Source organism: Lithobates pipiens, unplaced genomic scaffold, assembly GCF_037356315.1.
Source record: "Lithobates pipiens isolate NorthernLeopardFrog02 unplaced genomic scaffold, aLitPip1_a1.2 Scaffold_27, whole genome shotgun sequence".
Taxonomy (NCBI): domain Eukaryota; kingdom Metazoa; phylum Chordata; class Amphibia; order Anura; family Ranidae; genus Lithobates; species Lithobates pipiens.
Genome location: NW_027507788.1, coordinates 214,356,328 through 214,378,234, shown reverse-complemented (window position 1 = coordinate 214,378,234; position 21,907 = coordinate 214,356,328). Strand labels below are relative to the sequence as shown.

At 45.3% G+C, this 21,907-nt stretch overlaps 1 protein-coding gene across 8 annotated transcripts in view; it reads right to left on the bottom strand.

The window, feature by feature from the left end:
• The window catches only part of TP73 (tumor protein p73), a 256,858-nt gene that overhangs the window by 8,657 nt on the left and 226,294 nt on the right, over nucleotides 1–21,907 (bottom strand). For 4 of the 8 annotated variants that reach the window (XM_077458234.1, XM_077458228.1, XM_077458236.1 and 1 more), the window contains 7 exons: nucleotides 20,402–20,517; nucleotides 17,929–18,038; nucleotides 14,882–15,039; nucleotides 14,676–14,767; nucleotides 11,675–11,799; nucleotides 9,755–9,906; nucleotides 2,365–2,497 (listed from right to left, as the gene is read on the bottom strand). In XM_077458234.1, the coding sequence (XP_077314360.1) occupies nucleotides 2,365–2,497; nucleotides 9,755–9,906; nucleotides 11,675–11,799; nucleotides 14,676–14,767; nucleotides 14,882–15,039; nucleotides 17,929–18,038; nucleotides 20,402–20,517 (886 nt within the window). The remainder of the gene's footprint in view (nucleotides 1–2,364; nucleotides 2,498–9,754; nucleotides 9,907–11,674; nucleotides 11,800–14,675; nucleotides 14,768–14,881; nucleotides 15,040–17,928; nucleotides 18,039–20,401; nucleotides 20,518–21,907) is intronic. The other 4 variants (XM_077458233.1, XM_077458229.1, XM_077458230.1 and 1 more) reach the window with 4 other exon arrangements.

Here is a 21,907-nt window from a genome sequence, read left to right as displayed (position 1 = left end):
CTTCCCAACAAGGGTTTCTCCACCAACTACTAAGTCATGTTTTGCTTGGTGATCAAATACTTATTTTACTCACTGAACTGCAACTCAGTTTATAACATTTGTATTGTGTTTTTTTTTTCTGGATTTGTGGTTCATATTCTGTCTCTATCATATAAAATACACCTATGATAAAAATCACACACCCTTCATTTCTTTGTAAGCGGGCAAACTTGCAAGATCTGCAGGGCATCAAATCATTATTTTCCCCCCACTGTAGCCAGCCTTCACCTGGGGTAACTGTAGTGATTGGCTGGGACTATCCGTTCCATTTGATTGGCCCACGTGGTGTCCACACGTATTGTGGGTGGCCCATTGCTCCCTGTTATGCTACTAAACAAATGTAAACAGATGTTGATAATCTCTGGATACCACAAGGCCATGTGTAGTATTTTATTTTAATAATTTCTTGGTCTGCAAATTGTCAACCGGTCTCGCCACAGAAAGAGGATCCTATAGAACAGGGATATGCAATTAGCGGACCTCCAGCTGTTGCAAAACTACAGGTCCCATCATGCTCTGCCTCTGGGTGTCATGCTTGTGGCTGCCAAAGTCTTGCTATGCCTCATGGGACTTCTAGTTCTGCAGCAGCTGGAGGTCGGCTAATTGCATATCCCTGCTATAGAAGAAAACTGAACTAGTCGCTAATGGTAACAAACTGTCCCTCCTCCAAGCACTGGATTGTCCCCATATTGGTGCTGATCTTGGTTGTGCAATTCCCCCCCCCCATCTTTTGACTAACATAACTTCCAATCTCAGCTGAATTTTATATACAGCATACAGGGACTCTTAGCTTTAAAGAACCACCTAATACAGTCCTTGAGGGCACTAGAGCTCCTAGCCCACAACTAAACATAGTTATCATGTATACCACGGATATGCAATTAGTGGACCTCCAGCTGTTGCAAAACTACAAGTCCCATCATGCCTCTGCCTCTGGGTGTCATGTTTGTGGTTGTCAGAGTCTTGCTATGCCTCATGGGACTTGTAGTTCTGTAACAGCTGGAGGTCCGCTAATTGCATATGACTGATGTATAGTCCTGAATGAACTCCCGTATTTAGCTTCAAGGTGGACTGATTTGAAAGGTCTGACTGTAGGACAAGTAGGGCTGATTCAATCATACAGAAGTAGAGCTGCTGCCCATAGCAACCAACAGTCTTATCCGAAATGTGAAATCTGGTCAGGTCCAGTTCCCTCTGGGGACACTATCTGTATGTAGACTAGCCGCGGTGGTCTGGATTTGTTCCCAGAACTTACTGGTAAGTTTAATTAGTATTCACATTTCTAATGGAAGGATTTGTACTTTCCCCAAGACTTGGAAGCATTGACATTACACAAATGGCATCAGGCAGCATGCCGATGAAGATCCCTTTTTTTTTTGCTGTGAATTTATGTAATTGGCACTTCCAGTCTCCTTCCTTCCTTGTAAGTACATCTTATGCTGTTGCCACCTATACTGTGCATTATTGGCCCTCGGGTATAAAAAGTCTATGGCAACCAGACACATTTTGTTTGCTATTTAAAGGCCACTTTTTGCAAAAAAAAATAATAATAATAATATATATATATAAATGCACTCAAAAGAAATAAATAAATATATATATATATATATATATATATATATATTTAAAAAATGCACTCATATTTATTTTAAAAATGTGCATTTATTAGTTTTTGCATGGAAAGCATTGCAACGGCAATAAGTGGATCGGCTCCACAGTGATCAGCAATGCCCTGGCCCTTGTAGACACTTTTTGCAGCCGCTGGTAGGGAGGGACCTTCAGTTACAGGGCTGGAGGAAATATCAATGAACTACAAGTGCTGTGACATAATCACACTTGTACTCCATTGAAAACTCGGGAGTTCCTCTGCCAAGCTGACAGACGGGACTCGTCGTTTTTCCAGTCACAGATTCATTCCTGCAAAGCCACTCACAACTGTACTGATTTCAAAATTGACAAGAGCCAATGGACAGAAGCACCTCTGGCTTCTGTAAGAAGATGGGCCAGTTTGAAGGGGGGGGGGGGTGTAACTGCAGACTCTTACCATGCTACATTGTACACCCTAAAGCTGGCCTTTAAAAGTCTGGTTGCTACAGAGAACCCGAATTCCCTGACACCTTCATACAACAGACCTACCAAGCTGACTGTGACATTGACCTAGTTATCAAAGTTCCCCTCGTGTTGTGATGTCAGTAATGATTGTGGAGTTAGCAAGCTTGTTACTCTAGTTAGAACACACATTAATAAACAATGCATCTGAATAGGGGTGTCATGCAGGGGCATAGGACTCACAAAATAGTGATGGGGGGGTTCCAGTAGACATACCTGACTAAGCTGGGGTCTGCGTTGTACGGTGGTGGGGGAGTACAATGTGATCCTGACACCATGGACTGTGATGAATGAGCGCCATTCATTTCTCCGTTCGATTGCATGGAGTGGTTGTTCACCATCCCAGAACCTGCAGGTGATGGAAAAGCAGGATGGATTGCTTATATAGGAGAGGCATCAAGGTTAATTGGAAAGTAAATTAACTCATGTCAACCAGCCTGCCATTGTCTTTCCTAGGTGACCCCCAGAAAGTGAAATCTATGGGTTTCTAGGGGGTTGTTTCACTTTACCAAATCTCGGCACTAGCCTAAAAAGGGCACTAAGGGTTGAAACCCTTAGAGCCGATTCAGCTTCCCCTAGATGCAGTGATTCGGGGTCTCTAATACACCTATTATGGCGCTGCCCAAAACTCCAGGAGGTATTGGGCAGAGGTTGTGGGTACACTCAAGGAGATCTTAGATGTGAATCTTCAAGTGGATCGTCTTACATGTCTATTGGGCTATGTTGATCTTTCATTGTTTAAACCACTAAAGTGGGTTACTGTCCTACATCCACTGTTCGTGGGCTGGAGACAAAGGCACTTCTAAAGATCAAATATCCAATCAGATCTGGTCGTAGGATGTGGGGGAAGTTCACTTAAGGGCATTAAGTAGACTTCCCGCATCCTCCGACCATATCTGATTGCTAATTTGATCCTAATAAGTGCATTTCCTATGAGAGACCCATCTTTTTCTTATGCCGCGTACACACGACCGGACTTTGAGGGACTAGGTCCGACAGACTTTCCGAATGAACGGATTTGGCCACACACAATCACACCAAAGTCCGACGGATTCGAACGTGATGACGTACGACCGGACTAGAATAAGGAAGTTCATAGCCAGTAGGCAATAGCTGCCCTCGCGTCGGTTTTTCTCCATCGGACTAGCACACGAGCGGATTTCTCGGTAGGAACTGGGTCCGGCGGAGTTCCGGCGGAAAAATTTGAAACCCGTTCCATTTCTAAAGTCTGTTGGATTTTTGCAAATCAAAAGTTCGCTGCAGCCCACACACGATCGAATGGTCTGCCGGAATTGTTCTGTCGGACCTTTGATGTTGAAAAGTCCGGTCGTGTGTACGCGGCATTAGAAATTCAAGAGGTTCGACTCAGTTTGGTCACCATGGCTAGACCATGAGTTTGGGTTAGCGCTAGGGATAGGCCTGGTTAGACTGCTGTCAAAATAGGTTCCATCTGCAATGTATGATGAATGCAGTGTGTTACAGTGGGGGGTTTATGCTGTTGTATGTCTGATAGAATTTTTTTTTTGTGTGATATGCTTAATTAGTCTCTTGTGTGTATGTTTATGTGTTTAAAAAAAATCTAAACTCAAATCTGATCAAAAAAAAAAAAAGGGGTGGAAAGAATGCTTATTAAAATGTGTAGGTGTGAATAGGCCAGGGGCGGACTGACCATTCGGGCACTCGGGCACTGCCCAAGGGCCCCATCAGGGTTGCCAGCCTCAATAAAACCAGGGACAGTATGTAAAAAATCTGTGTTTTTAAAAAAAATCCCAAGATTATAGCTGCCCTGCCTCTCCAGTACCTTTTCAGTGTGTGTGTATATATTGTGTGTCTGTGTGTGTATACTGTGTGTCCCCATAATCTCCTATTGCCCGGGGGGCCCCATAATCTCCTATTGCCCGGGGGCCCCCATAATCTCCTATTGCCCGGGGGCCCCCATAATCTCCTATTGCCCAGGGACCCCATTGCCGGGGGGCCCCATGAGTTGTCAGTCCGCCCCTAGAATAGGCCCAACTAGACTACAAAACACTTCCCCCCTGTTATGGAGAACAAGCGCTCTGTCCTAGGGTGGCTACGGTTCTCAATATGGTTGTCACCCTAGGAAAGGAAGTAAAGTCTTGGCAGGTTAAAAGAAAGGAAAAAACATGAAAAAGAAAAACGAATGCAGCCACCACATCGAATGACCAGTAAGCTGCAGTATTATCCGTTTTTGTTTTTGAGTTTAGATAAAATTTAGGGATGACAAAACAATGCCCCCTGAATAATTTAAGGGGGTAGAATAGAGTCATGTGGTGCATGATAGGGCAGAGAGAAGTGAAGCCTGCAGGGTGGTGGGGTGAATAAAAAAAAAAAACATTGTAATGGATTGTAGTATGGTCTATAACAGTGATGGCGAACCTTGGCACCCCAGATGTTTTGGAACTACATTTCCCATGATGCTCTGGCACTCTGCGGTGTAGTTGAGCATCATGGGAAATATAGTCCCAAAACATCTGGGGTGCCAAGGTTCGCCATCACTGGTCTATAAAGATAAGACCTACCATGCTGTTGGGTTCACAAATCCTACAGGTGCTTGAGGAGGCGTAAAAGGTAAAAAGTCAAAGAGCAGACCATAGGGGGAGTGAAGGCTAAAATGATGGGATAGTCATTTCCACTGTTAAAAAAAAAAACAGGTAAGGAAACCAGGAAAGAGAAGGGTGGGAGGATGGAGAAGACACCTCCGAGCAACTTGCGTCGGGCCCACATACGCACAGTAAAGCCTCGTACACACACCATCAGATTGTTGGCCAACAAAACTGTGGAATTTTGTCCCAAGGGCGTTGGCCCAAACTTGTCTTGCATACACACACGGCCACACAATTGTTGGCCAACAATTACGAATGTAGTGACGTACTACGTGTTTTTTTTTCAGCTCTTTAGCGCCACCCTTTGGGCCAATTCTGCTAATTAAATGTTAGTAGAAGTTTGGTGAGTGTTGATTCGCGCTTTTCAGTTTCTGAGCGGCCGTTCGTCAACCAGACATGTTGCGGAATCGGAGGAGATAACGTGCTATTTATTATTGGCCCTGGAGTTATTGCTTTGACATTTTTTTGGTTGAATAATGATTTGATTTGGTATATTTTTGGATGCATAGAATGCACTTTTTTGGTTAAGTGCTATTGGCAGATTTTATTTGTTTTCTTTTTTTTTATTGCACAATAAAAAAAAAAATGTGTAGAATAATACTTGGCTATGTGTTTTACTTCATATGACAATTTGGGAGTTGGCAGTTACATTTTAAAAAAAATAGAATGTAAAATTGACAAGGGACACCTTGATATAGCAAAACTACGGGATAATGGTGTTGTGGTAACTTGACTAAAAAAATTTAAAAAAGCATAATAATATTATTCTTGATATCACTAGAAAAAAAAAGCCTTTGAAAATTAGTTTGCAATAACTCCATCAGTATCACCAGCAAAGCAGCTTCATTATTATCCCATTATAGAAGAAGAGAATTGTGCGCTGCATTTCCAGACTTCATAATCTCCCACGTCACGAATGTTAATTCTCCATTACGAACGCTAGTTTACAAGAACGACCGCTTCCGGCTCGTCCTTGCTTCCGAGCATGCCTGTTTGTACTTTTATTCGACGGACTCGTGTACACAATTGGAAAATCTGACAGCGGAAAATTTTAAAACCTGCTAACCAACATTTGTCCGCGGAAAATCCGACAACAATTGTCCGATGGAGCGTACACACGTTCGGATTTTCCGCCAACAGCCTGTCTTTACACAATTCCATTCGGAAAATCCGATCGTGTGTACGGGGCTTAACTCTTCCATACTATAGAAAGTTTGTGCATTTGTGACAATTAATACAGAAAGTGACAGGAAATCCAAAACTTGTAATTGTCAACAGGACAGGATTGAGGAGCAATCTTTATATGGGGACACTTCTCTAAAGCCTAGTACACACGGGCCGAATGTTGGCCAGTTCAACAGAAACCGGCTGACAATCAGCCGGCTTCTGTTGAAGGCTCATGACCAAACAGGGTCTGCCGACCGGCTCCCTATCAGCTCCCTGAGAGCACTGACTGGAGTGTTCTGGCGGGAGGCCACCCCCCTGTCAGAATACAATAGCACACCAGGGGAGATCACAGTACTAACATTGTATTGTTAGTACAGCGGCTCCCACCTGAACTGTCAGCAACACGCTGGGTTGAACGACCAAAAAAAAAACAGTGGTGTGTACCAGGCTTAAGGCTGGATTCACACCTATGCAGTTTTAGTGCTTTTTGCAGATTGGCACTACAGTCCATTTAGCATGGTTTCCTATGGAACAAATTCTGTGGTGCAAATCTTCAAAATGCAAAAAGCACTAAAAATGCATAGGTGTGAATCCAGCCTAAACCCTTGTACACACTGTCGGAGATTCCGACGGAATGTGTCCGATCGGATCATTTTGTCGGATATTCTGACTGTGTGTGGTCTGCATCGGATACTCCGACGGACCAAATTTTCTAACTTGTTGGTAAAATTTTCCGACAAAATGCTCCGATCGGACATACTCCGATCATGTGTAGAGAATTCCGATCGGACAAAGTGCCACGCGTGCTCAGATCAAATTCCTACATCAAAGCTATTGGCTACTAGCCTGAATGTAGTCCCGTCGTAATGAAATAACGTCATGTTCTGCACGATCGGATTTCCCGACAACTTCTTCCGACCGTGTGTATACAACAGTTTCGGACACAATCCGACGGATTTGGTTGTCGGAATCTCCGACCGTGTGTACAAGGGCTAAGAGAGATTTCCCTTCACTTTGGAGAGATCTCTTCTCACTTCCTGCTATGTCTATAGGACAGAAAGTGAAGGAAAACATCCTTAACTGGACACAGCAAAATACTATATGTGCCAACCAAAGAGAGAACCCAAGAGACGTTCCTGGAGTCCAAAATGGTGCTTTGATTCTGTAAATAACAGGAAAACAAGGAAAGGCTTCCAATGCATTTTGGGGCTTTGGCTGTATTTACTTGTCTTTCTGTTGCCATATACTGAGTCAATAAAGCACCATTTCGGACTCCAAGGCTGGATTCACACCTATGGCAATTTTAATGCTTTTTGCATTTTTCAGATTTGCACTACAGAACGTGTTTCCATAGGAAACCATGATAAATGGACTGTAGCGCAAATCTGCAAAATGCAAAAAGCACTAAAACTGCCATAGGTGTGAATCCAGCCTAAGAACTTGTCTGACTCCCCTTTTCGTTGACCATCATTAACTTCTCAATTTGGCTGACCTTTGTTCTTTTACAGGGCTCTCTTTTGTGTAGAGTACTGGCAAACAAGCCATTTTTTTTAGGAGGTCCATGTCCTCCAATGCCTCACCTCCACCGCCCTTTTGGACAGAAAAAACAAATCGCTTCCATCCAAAACAAAAAAAAAAAAAATTGGCTTTAGATACAGCATGTAAAATAAATATTGAACACGTCACCATTTTTCTAGGTAAATATATTTCTAAAGGAGCTACTGACATGAAATTTGCACCACACGTCGGTAACAACACATGCAATCCATACATACAAAGACACCAAAACAAATACATTCAGAAATGAAGTTCTGTATAATAAAATGGAATGACACAGGGAAAAAGTATTGAACACGTGAAAAAAAGGGAGGCACAAAAAGGCATGGAAAGCCAAGACACCGGCTGAAATCTATCATATAATATAATTAGAAAGCATTCCTGCGCTTTGCAAGTGCAAATTACTATCAGTAGGTTCAGTCTCAACTGATGGCCTATAAAAAGGTGTCTCATTACCAAGGTGTCACACAAGAAACATCTCATGATGTGTAAGGGTCAGTTCACACCAGACGCTGTTCCGTTCAGTTCCATGCGCTTTTTTTCTGCACTAAAAATGAATGCACAGGGTTTTCCATGTATTCCAATGGCTCTAGTTCACACCATGCAGTCAGTTTCGGGTGCAGAAACTGACCGGAACTGACTGTATCGGTAAAGAAAAAAAACGGAACTGCTCTCTCAAGACCCTTGCAAACTTATTGTTGCAAAACATACTGATGGCATTGGTTACAGAAGGATTTCTAAACTTCTGAATGTCCCAGAGCCAAGGACCACTTGTGGAGAGCTTTAGAAAGACCTGAAATTAGTAGGGACAATTCTAGCATTAAGTATAAAACAATAAGGGCACTTTCACACTGAGCTGCCCCGGGCATCAGCTGTAAATCGCCGATTTACTGTCGTTTTAGCTGCAATTTTTCGGCCGCTAGCGGGGCATTTTTAACCCCTGCTAGCGGCCGAAAAAGGGTTAAAAGCGCCGGCGAAGCTGCCCATTGATTTCAATGGGCAGGGGCGCTTTAGGAGCGGTATATACACCGCTCCTAAAGCGCCTCAAAAATGCTGCTAGCAGGATTTTTTTTTGACGCCCTGCCAGCGCACCTCTCCAGTGTGAAAGCCCTCGGGCTTTCACATTGAAGTGATGGGAGAGGCGCTATAGCGCTTGTAAAGTGTCTCAGTGTGAAAGGGGTCGAAGAAATGAACTCACCCGCCATGGACTGTATGACCGCTCACCACGCAAGACTCCATTGCTGAAGAAAAAGCATGTTGAAGCTTGTTTAAAGCTGCACAACATTTAGACAAGCCTGTGAAATACGGGGAGAATATAGTCTGGTCAGATGAGACCAAAATGGAACTCTTTGGATGCCATAGTACACACCATGTTTGGAGGTCATATGGCACATCAACCCAATAAACACCCCCCATACCAACAGTGAGGTTTGGAGGAGAGCAACTGGCAACCTTCATTTCATTGAAGGAAGGATTAATGGAAAAATGTACCAAGACATTCTTGATAAAAATCTGCTGCCATCTACCAGGACGAAGCCAAGGAAAACTCTCAATTGGTCTCTTAGAAAGTAAAGCTGCTAGAATGGCCCAGCCAATCGCCCGACTTCAATCCAATAGAAAATCGATGGAAAGAACTAAAGATTAGAGTTCATAGAAGAGGCCAACTGAACCTTCAAGATTTGAAGACTGTGTGGAAGAACGGGCCAAAATCACACCCGAGAAACGAATTCGACTAGTTTCTCCACACAGGATCCTCCGTCTTGAACTGTCGGTACCAAGTATTCGATATAGTTCAGTTACCATGTTCAATACTTTTTTCCTGTGTCATTCCATTTTATTACACATAACTTCATTTCTGAACTTGTTTGTTTTGGTGTCTTTGTATGTATGGGTTGTTACCAACATGAGGTGAACATTTCATGTCAATGGCACCTTTAGAAATATTTTTCCCTAGAAAAATGATGACTTGTTCAATATTTATTGTACCCGCTGTATATATTAACTCCCAACTAGTTCTCATATTATATTGGAACTCAACTTATTACTTTTGGGTAGTGAGGAAAGGTTCCTACACAGATTCTTGTTGTCATATGTGGTGTGTCTGGAAGAAGAGGTCACAGGAAATCTCCCCAGTTGGGAAAACAGGTAGCAATAAGAACCCGACACAAATGGTAATCCTTCCTTTTTTTGGGTATAGATGGGCTTTAAGATATTTTAATTAGACCTGATTTGTAACATAGGCTGTCCTTCATGCTTACCCATCGGGATCATACCGGGAGCGTTGTTGGAGTTGTGCTGATTGGGATGTCCCACCAACTGGTTGACTGATGGCAATTTGTTAATTCCGCCATGGACTTTATTCATCGGTGAAAGAACCGGACCGTATGATGACTGAGACTGGATGTGTGCACTGCAAAGAAAAATATTGAAGATCTCATTCAACTCTGCAGCAGAATGACTTCACATATCCCAGACACTGCTGTGATAGAATCAGTTGGGACAATGAACAACGCCGTCTAGTGGATGAGGTTATTACAGCATGATCCATAGGGTCACTGAGCAGCTGGGCATTTCCCAGTAAGGCAAAGCAAAAACATTGTATATAGCAGTGATGGCGAACCTTGGCACCCCAGATGTTTTGGAACTACATTTCCCATGATGCTCTGGCACTCTGCAGTGTACTAGAGCATCATGGGAAATGTAGTTCCAAAACATCTGGGGTGCCAAGGTTCGCCATCACTGGTATATAGGAACCCATAACTTTCAGTTTGCTGTAGAACAGACATAATTGCTCAATGCAATTCATATAACTGTATTGGATAAAGCCCAAGCATAATCCTGAATCAGGTTAGAAGAAAGTAAAATGCATGCACTCAATGTAGTTTGCTATACTGGAGTTCATTTGTAAAGTAATGAATCCGAATAAATACAAGACCCCTGGTTATCTTGTTATACTTTACAGTGCCTGAGCTACAAATGGATTTGTGGTTTAGAATTGCCTGACGAAAGGGCCCTGCGTGGCTCTGAAACGTTGCTGTACGACCATGTGAATAAAGCTTTGGACCCATTTGCTGATGACATTTCTACACTCTAAGCCCTTGTACACACGGTCAGAGAATCCGTCGGAATGTGTCCTATCGGACCGTGTTGTCGGATAATCCGACTGTGTGTGGTATGCATCAGACTGATTCCGTCGGAATATCCGTCGGACCCAATTTTCCAACTTGTTGGAAATATTTCCCGACCAACTGGGCCGATCGGACATACTCCGATCATGTGTAGCGAATTTTGATCGGACCAAGTGCCACGCATGCTCAGATCAAATTCCTACATCAAAGCTATTGGCTACTAGCCTGAATGTAGTCCCATCGTAACGAAATTACGTCATCACGTTCTGAATGATCGGATTTTTCGACAACTTAGTCCGACCGTGTGTATGCAACAGTTTCGGGCAAGATCTGACGGACAAAATCCGACGGATTTGGTTGTCGAAATCTCCGACCGTGTGTACAGGGGCTTAGAATTGTCTGTGGATATTTGCACCAATTTTACAACTGCAGCATTTTTCATTTCTAATGAAATGAAAACCCCCAATGACGTTATGTATGACAAAACTAGTAGGGCGGAGTCTATACTCAATACACCATGCTAGTTTGTTTATGATCTGCAGATTCTTTTGACCCAGGACTTTTTAATCCATGTTTTGTTGGATTTGTGGATAATTTCAATAAACCACCACGTCTTTACACTGTGGCGAGCTTTCTCTTCCTTTATATTACTTCTATGAGAGAGAAGCAAAAGGCAGAAACCAGCAAGGCTAACTTTAATGCTATTTTCATTTGTTTCCAATGGATGGATCTTCAACGATGAGTGAATCTGTTTTACTAGGCTCCTATAATGTGGAGTCTAGCTATCTGGTAAGGGCACAACTTTTATTTTCATGGTGGAAGCTGGACGCTGCACCTATCCCTCCCAGGCATCCTACAGCTGAACAGCCCCGTGTTTAAGTGGCCTTACCGGCAAGGTTTAAAATGGAACAATGCACCTGAGGGTAAAGTCGTCCTCCCTCCCAAGAAGATTTTTTTTTTTTATAATTTGGGTTACCTGTGCAGTTATCTATAAATCCCCCCCCCCCCCCCCACCTTATCTGTGTAACTTCACAGGCACACAAAGCTTACTGTCTCTGCAGAAGTTGCTGCTGTTGCTGCCTGTACGAGTCCACCAGCTGCTGCGGCACCAGCTCCACCAGTTCCAGGCTCTCCTTAATTTTCATCAGGATTTCAAAGTTCTCCCGACCACGGACCTGAGGAAAATACAGCTTCCATTATGTGTCGGAATATGAGGCTGGGCTGTGAATGACCAGACTTTTTCTCTTTGGTGTAATTCTCCACTTCTAACCGACCCTCCTGTAGAGAGGTGACTTTGTTTTAATTGATGTGGTTTTCGACACATGTTGTTAAAATCCAGGAGCAATCCTACTTTTCAAGAAGGCCAGGGGGTGAGCAACTCCCAGATTGCACTTTTTATAGACATCCAGATAGCCTAACCAGGCAGAAAATTGGGCCTCGCTTAAGCCGGTCATAAATGGTTTGAATCTTGGCCAGTTCAGGAGGAACCGGCTGACATTTGAACCATCTATGGACAGGCTGATTGTACTCAAGTAGGTCCACTGATCGACTTGGGTTCTACCAGCATGTCGGATTTTCGGCATGCTGTAGCTGCTAGCAATAATCACTTTGTTCTCCTGGCCGAGACGGATCCCTGTCCCCCCATCTGCCAGGAGAACACAATCCCTGGGAGGGGTTCCCCCCCCCCCCCCATCAACACTGACTTTATTGATGGGAAAAGCAAACACATTTTTTTCATTTTTTTCCTGCAACTAGAAAATTGCATGCTGCAATACTGTCTCCTATTTTATTTCCATTAACCGTTTATAACCAGGGTTCTTTGAGCTGTTGCTTAATCTCCAATCTGATGGACCCTGCAAAGTTTCAGGACCAACGTCACAAAACTAGCAGCAGGACACCAATAATCCTTTTCACCTGTCTGTAAGGGTGGCATTCTCACTACCACATACACCACCCCCCCCCCCCCCCCCCCCCCAATTGAATTGGTTTTAGTAAGGGTTAAGGGTTCTCCAGACCTGAAATTTATTTGAAGGGTTCCGCTGAAGAAAGAACGTTGAGAAGGGCTGGGGTAGAACCATAGGGAAGGATTGGTATATGCATAACCCATGACCATGTCCTACAATTTTTATTTTATTATTTTATTTTTTCTTTTTTTACTTTTACCTTATTCCTATAGTGAGAAACTGCTTTCATACTCCTGGTGATGTCATCACCAGACTTGTAAATTTCATCCAGGGGCTGCTGACTGAAGCTCAATTCTTATATAAGTATACCCCCAGAACTACATCTCCTAAGAGTAGACAGTGTGTGGAAAGACTCTTGAGAATCAAGGCAGCAGCACAGTTTTACTAGGAAATAAATCGGTCACAGAGAGGGGATGATGATAGTGGCGTTGGGTTTTTAGTAGGGTTGCACCAATACAAAGTATTTGTGTGAGTATCGGTACTCGCGCAAATGCTCCGATACCCGAAACCGATACCTGTAGTGACGTCAGCTTGGGAGCGGAATGCCTCCTCCTCCTCCCCTCTGGCCGTCTTCTTTGACAGGTGCCATCCCGACAGCCTCACCCCCCCCCCCCCCATGGTTGGCTGTTATCTCTGGCAGGTGCCATCCCCGTCTCCTCCTCCCCTCTGGCTGGGTTCCATTCCCACCTTCTCCAGCCAGCTGTCATCTCTGGCGGGTGCCATTCCCACCTCCTCCTCTCCTCCAGCCGGCTGTCATCTCTGGCAGGTGCCATCCCCGCTTCCTCCTCCTTCCCTCTGGCTGGGTGCCATTCCCACCTCCTCCAACCAGCTGTCATCTCTGGCGGGTGCCATTCCCACCTCCTCCTCTCCTCCAGCTGGCTGTCATCTCTGGCAGGTGCCATTCCCGCCTCCTCCTCCCCTCTGGCTGGGTGCCATGCCCACCTCCTCCAGGCAGCTGTCATCTCTGGTGGGTGTCATTCCCACCTCCTCCTCTCCTCCAGCCGGCTGTCATCTCTGGCAGGTGCCATCCCCGCTTCCTCCTCCTCCCCTCTGGCTGGGTGCCATTCCCACCTCCTCCAACCAGCTGTCATCTCTGGCGGGTGACATTCCTGCCTCCTCCTCCTGTCATCTCTGGCTGGGGCCATTCCCGCCTCCTTCTCCCCTTTGGCCAGCTGTTATCTCTGGTGGGTGCCACCCCCGCCTCCTCCTCCCCTCTGGCTGCCATCTCTGGCAGGTGTTATCCCTGCCTCCTCCTCCCCTCTGGCTGGCTGCCATCTCTGGCAGGTGCCAAACCCGCCTCCTGGCCAGCTGTCATCTCTGGCGGGTGGCATCCCTGGCTCCTCTTCTTCTCCTCTGGCTGGCTGTCATCTCTGGCGGGTACTATTCCCGCCTCCTCCTCCCCTCCAACTGGCTGTGTTCTCTGGCAGGTGCCATCCCCGCCTCCACCGCTCCTCTGGCCAGCTCTCACTTCTACCTGTTGCCGCCTCCTCCTCCTCTCCACCAGCTGGCACCTCTTCTCCCATGTCTACCAATGATCCTCCCATCCCCATCCTCTCCCCCCCCCCTTAGAGATCACAGCCTTTTCCATCCCAACATCACTATTCCACCCCAACCTCAACTACCCTGCCCTCACTTACCCCTCAACTCCCCCCTTCCCACCCAACTCCCTAACAACCCCACCTCCCAATCCACCCCTCTACCTACTCTTTCTAGGCCCCAGGTATCGCTAATTGGTATCGGCGAGTTCCTTAAAAAAAATAAAGAAATCAGTACTCGTACTCATTCATTTTTAGTGCAGCTGCAGCACTATTGTGACAGCCAAAACAGGAAGTGAGGAGCAACCTGGATTTCTGGCAGTTGTTATTCAGTACTTTCAATGTTTTTAATAGCACAAAACATGGAGAAATACACTAAATATGTTTTTTGCCCTGATGTAAATTTTAATAAAATGCTCTAAAGGGGGCGAGTATATATTTTTATCTTGTCTTTCCCTCTTCTACACCAACTCACATTCTCCCCTCTCCTTCATCTGATTTAGAGGTCATGTTACCGAAACACCCGAATAGCCCAATAAAACACAGACTTACAGGCACATAGTAGATTTCCTCCTCCCCATGCCGTCTTTTCTTCATATTTGCCCCTAGTGATGTTACTCCTGGAGGACTCTGCTTGCAAGCTGCTAAAAAAACAAAACAAAAAAAAAAAAAAAACACTTTATAATAGTCATAGTGAAATGTTATTCAACTCTTCAAATTACAAGAAAGTGAAAGTGAAAAGTAAATAATAATCATACTTATCGTACACTCACTGCGCTTGTTGCCGTTTCCATTTTTTGATGCATTCTCATTTAATGCTGCCTGTTCCCGAAAGTGGTCTTCATCAGCCTTCCTGTCTCGGCCAGGACATGCACAGATCCGACCTTCAAATGACCTCCGGCCTAATACTTGTCCGCTAAAAAAAAAAAAAAACCCAGAAAGTTATAAATTTGTATTGTTATGAAGAGTACTGTTTCCACTAGCACTGGTTAACCTTGCAGATGACACGGGACCTTCTCTATGAAGTTCATGAGGCCTCCAAGGATGGTCAGACATGATCTAAGGGGACCTGTGATTAAAGAGGAAGTAAACCCTCTCCCCCCCAAAAAAAAAAAAAAACACCCTGCAAGACAAAGGCATAATGAGCTAGTATGCATAGCATACTAGCTCATTATGAATTACTTACCTGAGATCGAACCCCCCCCCCCCCCCCCCCGCAGCGGTCCTCATCACCTCCTCCGTCGCCGCCATGATACCCGGAGTGACTTCTGTATATCGCGGCTCCGGCGCTGTGGCTGGCCAGAGCTGCGATGACGTCCCTCCCGCACATGCACATGATGGCAGGATCCCATTCATAAAACGTCACGCTTAGTGCGCCTGCGCCTCAGACAGCGGTGCCGGTCTTTCTTGCAAATATCTTCTTAACCGTTTAGGTTTCTGAGATATTTTTTGCACCTACAAGGTAAGCCTTAATCTAGGTTTACCCGTAGGTCAAAGTGGTCTGTAAGGGTTTACAACCACTCTCATGCCAAAGGGTTGATTTACTAAAACTGGAGAGTGCAAAATCTGGTGCAACTCTGCATAGAAACCAATCAGCTTCACCTTGTAAAATAAACCCATTTAGTTTAAAACTGAAATTAAAAAAGGTAAAACATTTGTGTATAGATATAAAAAACGAAACAAAAAAAAAAATTACAAATACCTTTTTTTCCCCCGTTTTCATATGTGATCACATTCCCTCTGTTCTCAGCTGCATAAGAGCGGGGGGGGAGGAGAAGCAACTGTACACTGAGCTTCCCAGTGAGAGGCTGCGCAGAGGGGGGTGTGTCGGGACAAGTCCGATCATTGGAGAACAGGCTGAGTTCCCAGCATAGCTAGAGAACTGACTAAGTTGTGCTCTCCTGCTTAGTGTGGCCAGTTTTTAATAGTTAAGCAAAGGGACTAGCAGGAACACCGGGAATTCCACACAAAGGAAGCAAAACAAAGACAACGGCATACTTTGTCATACAAGTACACGGTACAGCAGCCACAAATCAGGGATATGAAGGGTTGGGGTAACAAACACTTGAATTGAACACACTGAAGATAGAAGCTGATTGGCTACTTTGCACAGCTGCACCATATTCTCAGTGCCCCAGTTTTAGTAAATCTCCCCCCATTGTATCTTCATTCCAGTCTGTCTGTATATTTTTTTTCTTTTCCTTGTTTGGTCATTTTTTCATCTTTCCATCTATTAAATCTCCTGACCTTGTTGTTTTAACTTTGGATAGTGAAACATTTTTTTCTGCTATTAAAGTGGGAGTAAACCCGCAGATGTTTTTTTTTTTTTTTTTTTCTACCTGCAAAGGAAAAGGCATAATGAGCTAGTATGCACCGCATACTAGCTCGTTATGAAATACTTACCTTAGAACGAGGCCCCGACATCTGGCCCGATCCACGCCGAGGGAGCTGACATGCTCCCTCTGCGTTTCTCCCGGGTATCGCGGCTCCGGCGCTGTGAGTGGCCGGAGCCGCGATATCGTCACTCCCGCGCATGAGATTTCATCCCGGCCGGGTCCGGCCACTGCCGGGCTTTCAGCCGAGAATCCTCTTCTGCGCATGCGCCGCTGCAGTCAGCGGCGCATACCGAGGGGAATATTTCCTAAACCGTACAGGTTTAGGATATATTTTTTTTTACCTACAGGTAAGCCTTATTATAGGCCTTATTATAGGCTTTCCTGTAGGTAAAAGTAAAAAAAAAAAAGAGTATACAACCACTTTAAATCCCTTATACAGGCCACTTCCTGTTTCTTGTCTGGTCATTAACCTAGGCTTATGACATCATGCACAGCCTCACTTTTTGAGAGTGTGCCAGCAAAGGGGGGGGGGGGGGGGGAGAGATCACATGAGAGCCAAGGAGAGCTGCAGAGCTGGATGAGGGCAGAGATAACAGGAGACTGCAGAGATCCACATGTATTCATTGAGAGAAGAAAAATGTGCAGGCAAGCAGTGGTATGTGTGTGTATGTGTGTGTGTCTGTGTAAATTCAGGAAGTGAACAGGCAGCAGCTTCAGCTGCCCACAGTTAAAATAGCTGCAGCCAGACTCAGTGGAGGGAAATTTCTGCAGCATATTTGATAAGTACAGAATCACAGCATATATAAAATAATATGCAAAGTGGTTGGAGGGAAGCTTCGGAATGGCAAAGATTATTTTATTACAAATTATGTGAGCAGACTGCAGTTTCTCTTTAAGCCCCAATAAAGGGGATGATTTTTGCACCCCCCGAAACGCGTTGGCTTTCTTGAATAGTTTTCCACCTGATTTTACATGGAATAAATGTGTGTCTGAACTAATAATTCATGGTGTGGTGCTTCGATCTCAGATTCATTTTTTTTTTTCATTGCAGGCCCTGCATAAACATCGCTGCAACCCTACTGGATGGTAATAGGCCGATTCCAGGTTTCTACTTTCTAGTGCTACCTATCCATTCTCCTATAAATCTAACTGTCGGCAGATTGTCTTTTGGTCCAACTTCGGCAATAAACAGGATGCCTGGTGTTGCTTGAGCATTCCTATTTGGGCTGTAAAGCATGTCACTCTTAAATAGCCTTAACAAGATTACTATTGCAACCCGAGCATTCATTTCGGTTCACTAGGTGCCTGTAAACCACAAGATATTACGAACTGTGCCAACTCTAACACACCCTAATGGTTAAAACTAATCTCCAGCCTGGGCAGTAGTATTTTCAGGAGAAGTCATCTCTGGTGGCTTCCATACTCCCCTAGTATAGATGTACCCAGCAGCATCAATGAAGACTACTCACTCTCTGCTCTCCAGGGTGATGATGATGAGGATCGGTCTTCTGTTCATCCCTCCAACACAGCTGCTGTTACACATGAAGTTGTACAGGATGGTAGTATACTCTGTTCCCACCTGACAAAGTAAAAAGTAAAAAAAAAAAAATCTAAATATCTTCCTTCAGCATTTTACAATTTATATAAACTGTACGCATGTACATATAAAATATAACACAACGCACTATACTGCATACATATACTCAAATACGCAGCCAGAACACAGAAGTGAGGTGGGAGTGAGGAAACAAGTGGGAAATTAAGGGTTGGAGAGGAACCACGGAGTAAGATAAAAGTGGGGTAGCGACACAGACGCAAGGCCAGAACAGTAGAGGAACACAGGATTGCGGCCAGATTGAGTGAGGAGCACAGGACAAAGAACAAAGAGGAGCACAGGATTGAGGTAAAATGGAGGGGAGGAGCACAGGATTGAGGTCAGATGGAAGGAGGAGCACAGGAGACCAAAGGGGAGGGGGTAGACAGGATTGATGTCAGATTGAGGGAGAAAGACCAACTGGGGAGGGGCGGGGGGGGGGGGTGGAAACCACGAGATTGAAGTCAGATTTAGGGAGAAGCACGGGAGAAAGACCAAAGCACGGGAGGAGCACAGGATCGAGGACAGATGGAAGGAGGAGCACAGGAGAAAGACCAAAAAGTAGGGGGAAAACACAAGATTGAAGTCAGATTAAGGGAGGAACACAGGAGAAAAGACCAAAGCAGGGGAGGAGCACAGGGTTGAGGCGAGATAGATGGAGAAGCACAGGAGAAAAGTGAAAGTGGGGGAGGAACACAGGATTAGGCCAGATCGGGGGAGAAGCAGAGTTTGAGAGGAGCACAGGATTGAGGTCAGATGGAAGAAGGAGCACAGGAGAAAAACCAAAGTGGGGGGGAGAACATGAGATTGAAGTCAGATTGAGGGAGAAGCATGGGAGAAAGACCAAAGCAGGGGAGGAACACAGGATTGATGTTAGATGGGAGGGAGGAACACAGGAGACAGACCAAAGCAGGGGAGGAGCACAGTATTGAGGTCAGATGGAAGGAGGAGCACAGGAGAAAGACCAAAGTGGGGGGGGGGGACACAAGATTGAAGTCAGATTGAGGGAGGAACACAGGAGAAAGACCAAAGGGGGGGGGAGAACCCAAGCTTGAAGTCAGATCGAGGGAGGAGCATGGGAGAAAGACCAAAGCGGGGGAGGAACACATGATTGATGTTAGATGGGAGGGAGGAACACAGGAGAAAGACCAAAGTGGGGAGGAGCACACAGGATTGAAGTCAGGTGGAGGGAGGAGCACAGGATACAGACCAAAGTGTGGTGGAAATCACACGATTGAAGTCAGATTGAGGGAGAAGCACGGGAGAAAGACCAAAGCAGGGGAGGAGCACAGGATTGAGGTCAGATGGAAGGAGGAGCACAGGAGAAAGACCAAAGTGGGGGAAGAACCCAAGCTTGAAGTCAGATCAAGGGAGGAGCACGGGAGAAAGACCAAAGTGGGGGGAGAACCCAAGCTTGAAGTCAGATCGAGGGAGGAGCACGGGAGAAAGACCAAAGCGGGGGAGGAACACAGGATTGATGTCAGGTGGAGGGAGGAGCACAGGGGAAAGACCAAAGTGGGGGGGGGGGGAACCACAGGATTGATGTCAGATTGAGGGTTGAGGCCAAATAGCTGGAGAAGCACAGGAGAAAAGCGGGGGGGGGGGGGGGGGCGGGACACACAGGATTAAGCAGAGGAGGAAGACCCAAGTGTGGGAGGAACACAGGATTGAGGCCAGATTGAAGGAGTAGCACAGAAGCAAGACCAAAGTGAGGGAGGAAAAGGAGTAAGTCCCAAGCAGGGGAGGAACACAGGAGTAAGACCAGATTAGGAAGCGCTCAGGAGAAGGGAGCACATAAAAGTAAGGCAGGAATGGAGGAACACAGATATAAAGTAACAGTAAAATGGGGGAGATCTGAGAGATGTTCCTTAGTCCCTAGACTTGCACAAGAGAAAAAGGCTCAAAGCTGCCCACAGACAGGAAACGCGGTAGCTGACTCAGACCTGTTATTAGGTCCCTCTATGATCCTGGTCGATTCTCCCCAGACATGTTTACTTAGGGAAAAGCGGATTGGATAGGAAGGATTTTTTATGACTGTTGCTTTTCCCCAATAGACATGCCACTTCACCAGATATAAACTTGCACATTCATTAAAAATAATATTAAATACAAAGATTGTTGGGGGTTGGGGGAGGTTGTGCATGCGTGATCAGCTGCCATCCAGTATTTGCAGGCAGCTCTTGTCTGGGTGAAAAACCCAGAAATTGTAAATTCAGGTTTGGCAGTGGGGGGTAAAGGCTGGCATGGCCTAAGGAAAAGACAAAGCAATATGTTTTGCAAACAGATTTTTCTACTTTTGACACTTTGATGAATGAGACCTAATCCAATGTTATCAGCTTGTGTGTTACCTGTGGAGGCTCATAAGGGACCATGACGCTTTGTCTTCCGGTTACGGGGTCATCTACATACTGGGATAGGTTACTGCCCTCCACGCGAATCAGGTGACTTGCAGGTGCCGACTGACCTTAAAAAACAAAAATGATTTAAAATAATTACTAAACAACGAAAAAGTAGAAAGACACGTCTTCATTAGAGACCTCTGGAATAATACACCTCCATGAACATTTTCAGAAGCACACCAAGTTCCTTTGTTCTTAGGTATCCATCTGTGTCCCGTCTACAGCAGGACGCATTCATTTTTTTGAAGATTGCTTGTTACAAATTTTCATTGCTGTTGATGTGATCTCAGAAATGGCCCTTCATGGGAGTTTTATACGTACATTCCTACCCATCTATATTTAAAATTAAGCATTTGGTAAGTTCTAAAATAGCTCAGGTGTATTGTACTGTACTGTATATCTACAAAGTAGACTCCCAGCAACCAACAGTTGACATACATGTATGGCAGGGGTAGGCAACCTGGGGCCCTCCAGCTGTTGCAGAACTACAAGTCCCATTATGCCATTGGGAGTAATTTTAACTGCCAGCCTTGCAATGCCTCATGGGAAATGTGGTTCCATAACATCTAGAGGGCCCCAGGTTGCCTACCCCCGATGTATGGGAATCATTTTGTCAGACGGTTGATTTGTAGTTCTGTACAGCCACATCTTGAACTTCCAATGCAGCAGCATAGCTTTTTCTAGAAAAGAAGTCTCCAAACATTCTGTCCTTCAGACTTTGGCCTCTGTCTCTTTCTTTTTCTCTTCATTCCTGATATGAAGGCTATTAAACGAAGACTGATTGGCCTTAGGGGACAATACAGTACATCAAAGGAAGGAGAACCCGCTGCTCCAGGTGTGTATAATAACCCAATTGGAACCTAGTAAGGAGTGCCAGCCCCGACTCGCTTCCGTGGGATACTTGAAGAAATTACCAGTAATGATTAAGCACAAGGTGTATGTGTGAAACCCGTCTACGTGACTGTTTTCTGGTGTCCTTGGTGTCATCACGGTGATCTCAATAAAGGCATTTTGGAACCTTTGCATGTACAGCCATTCTTCCTTTTCTTCGACAATACAGTATAGCTTGTGATCAGTGGCGTAACTAGAACCTTCAGGGCCCCGATGCAAGGAACCATGAAGGGCCCCCCTGAACCCCAGCCAGGGCCCTTCCCTCCGAGTCCAGCGGTGGAACTCCAGGGCGTGGTCACAGGTATGACCTTTGTGAGCCCTGTAGTTCCACCACTGGCATCAGTATTTTTTTTTTATTTTTAGGTGCCCCATTGGGGGACTGTCCCTAGGCAGGATGGGGTCCCCGTCCCCAGAAGAGGTGAGGTCCTTTTCTACAGGACAGATGAAGTTACTGCCCCCAGGTGAGAAGGAGTCCCTGTCCCCAGGGGAGGTGGGGGTCCCTGTCCCCACGTGAGAAGGGGTCCCTGTCTCCAGGGGGAGATGGAGGGGGGTATGTAATGGTGT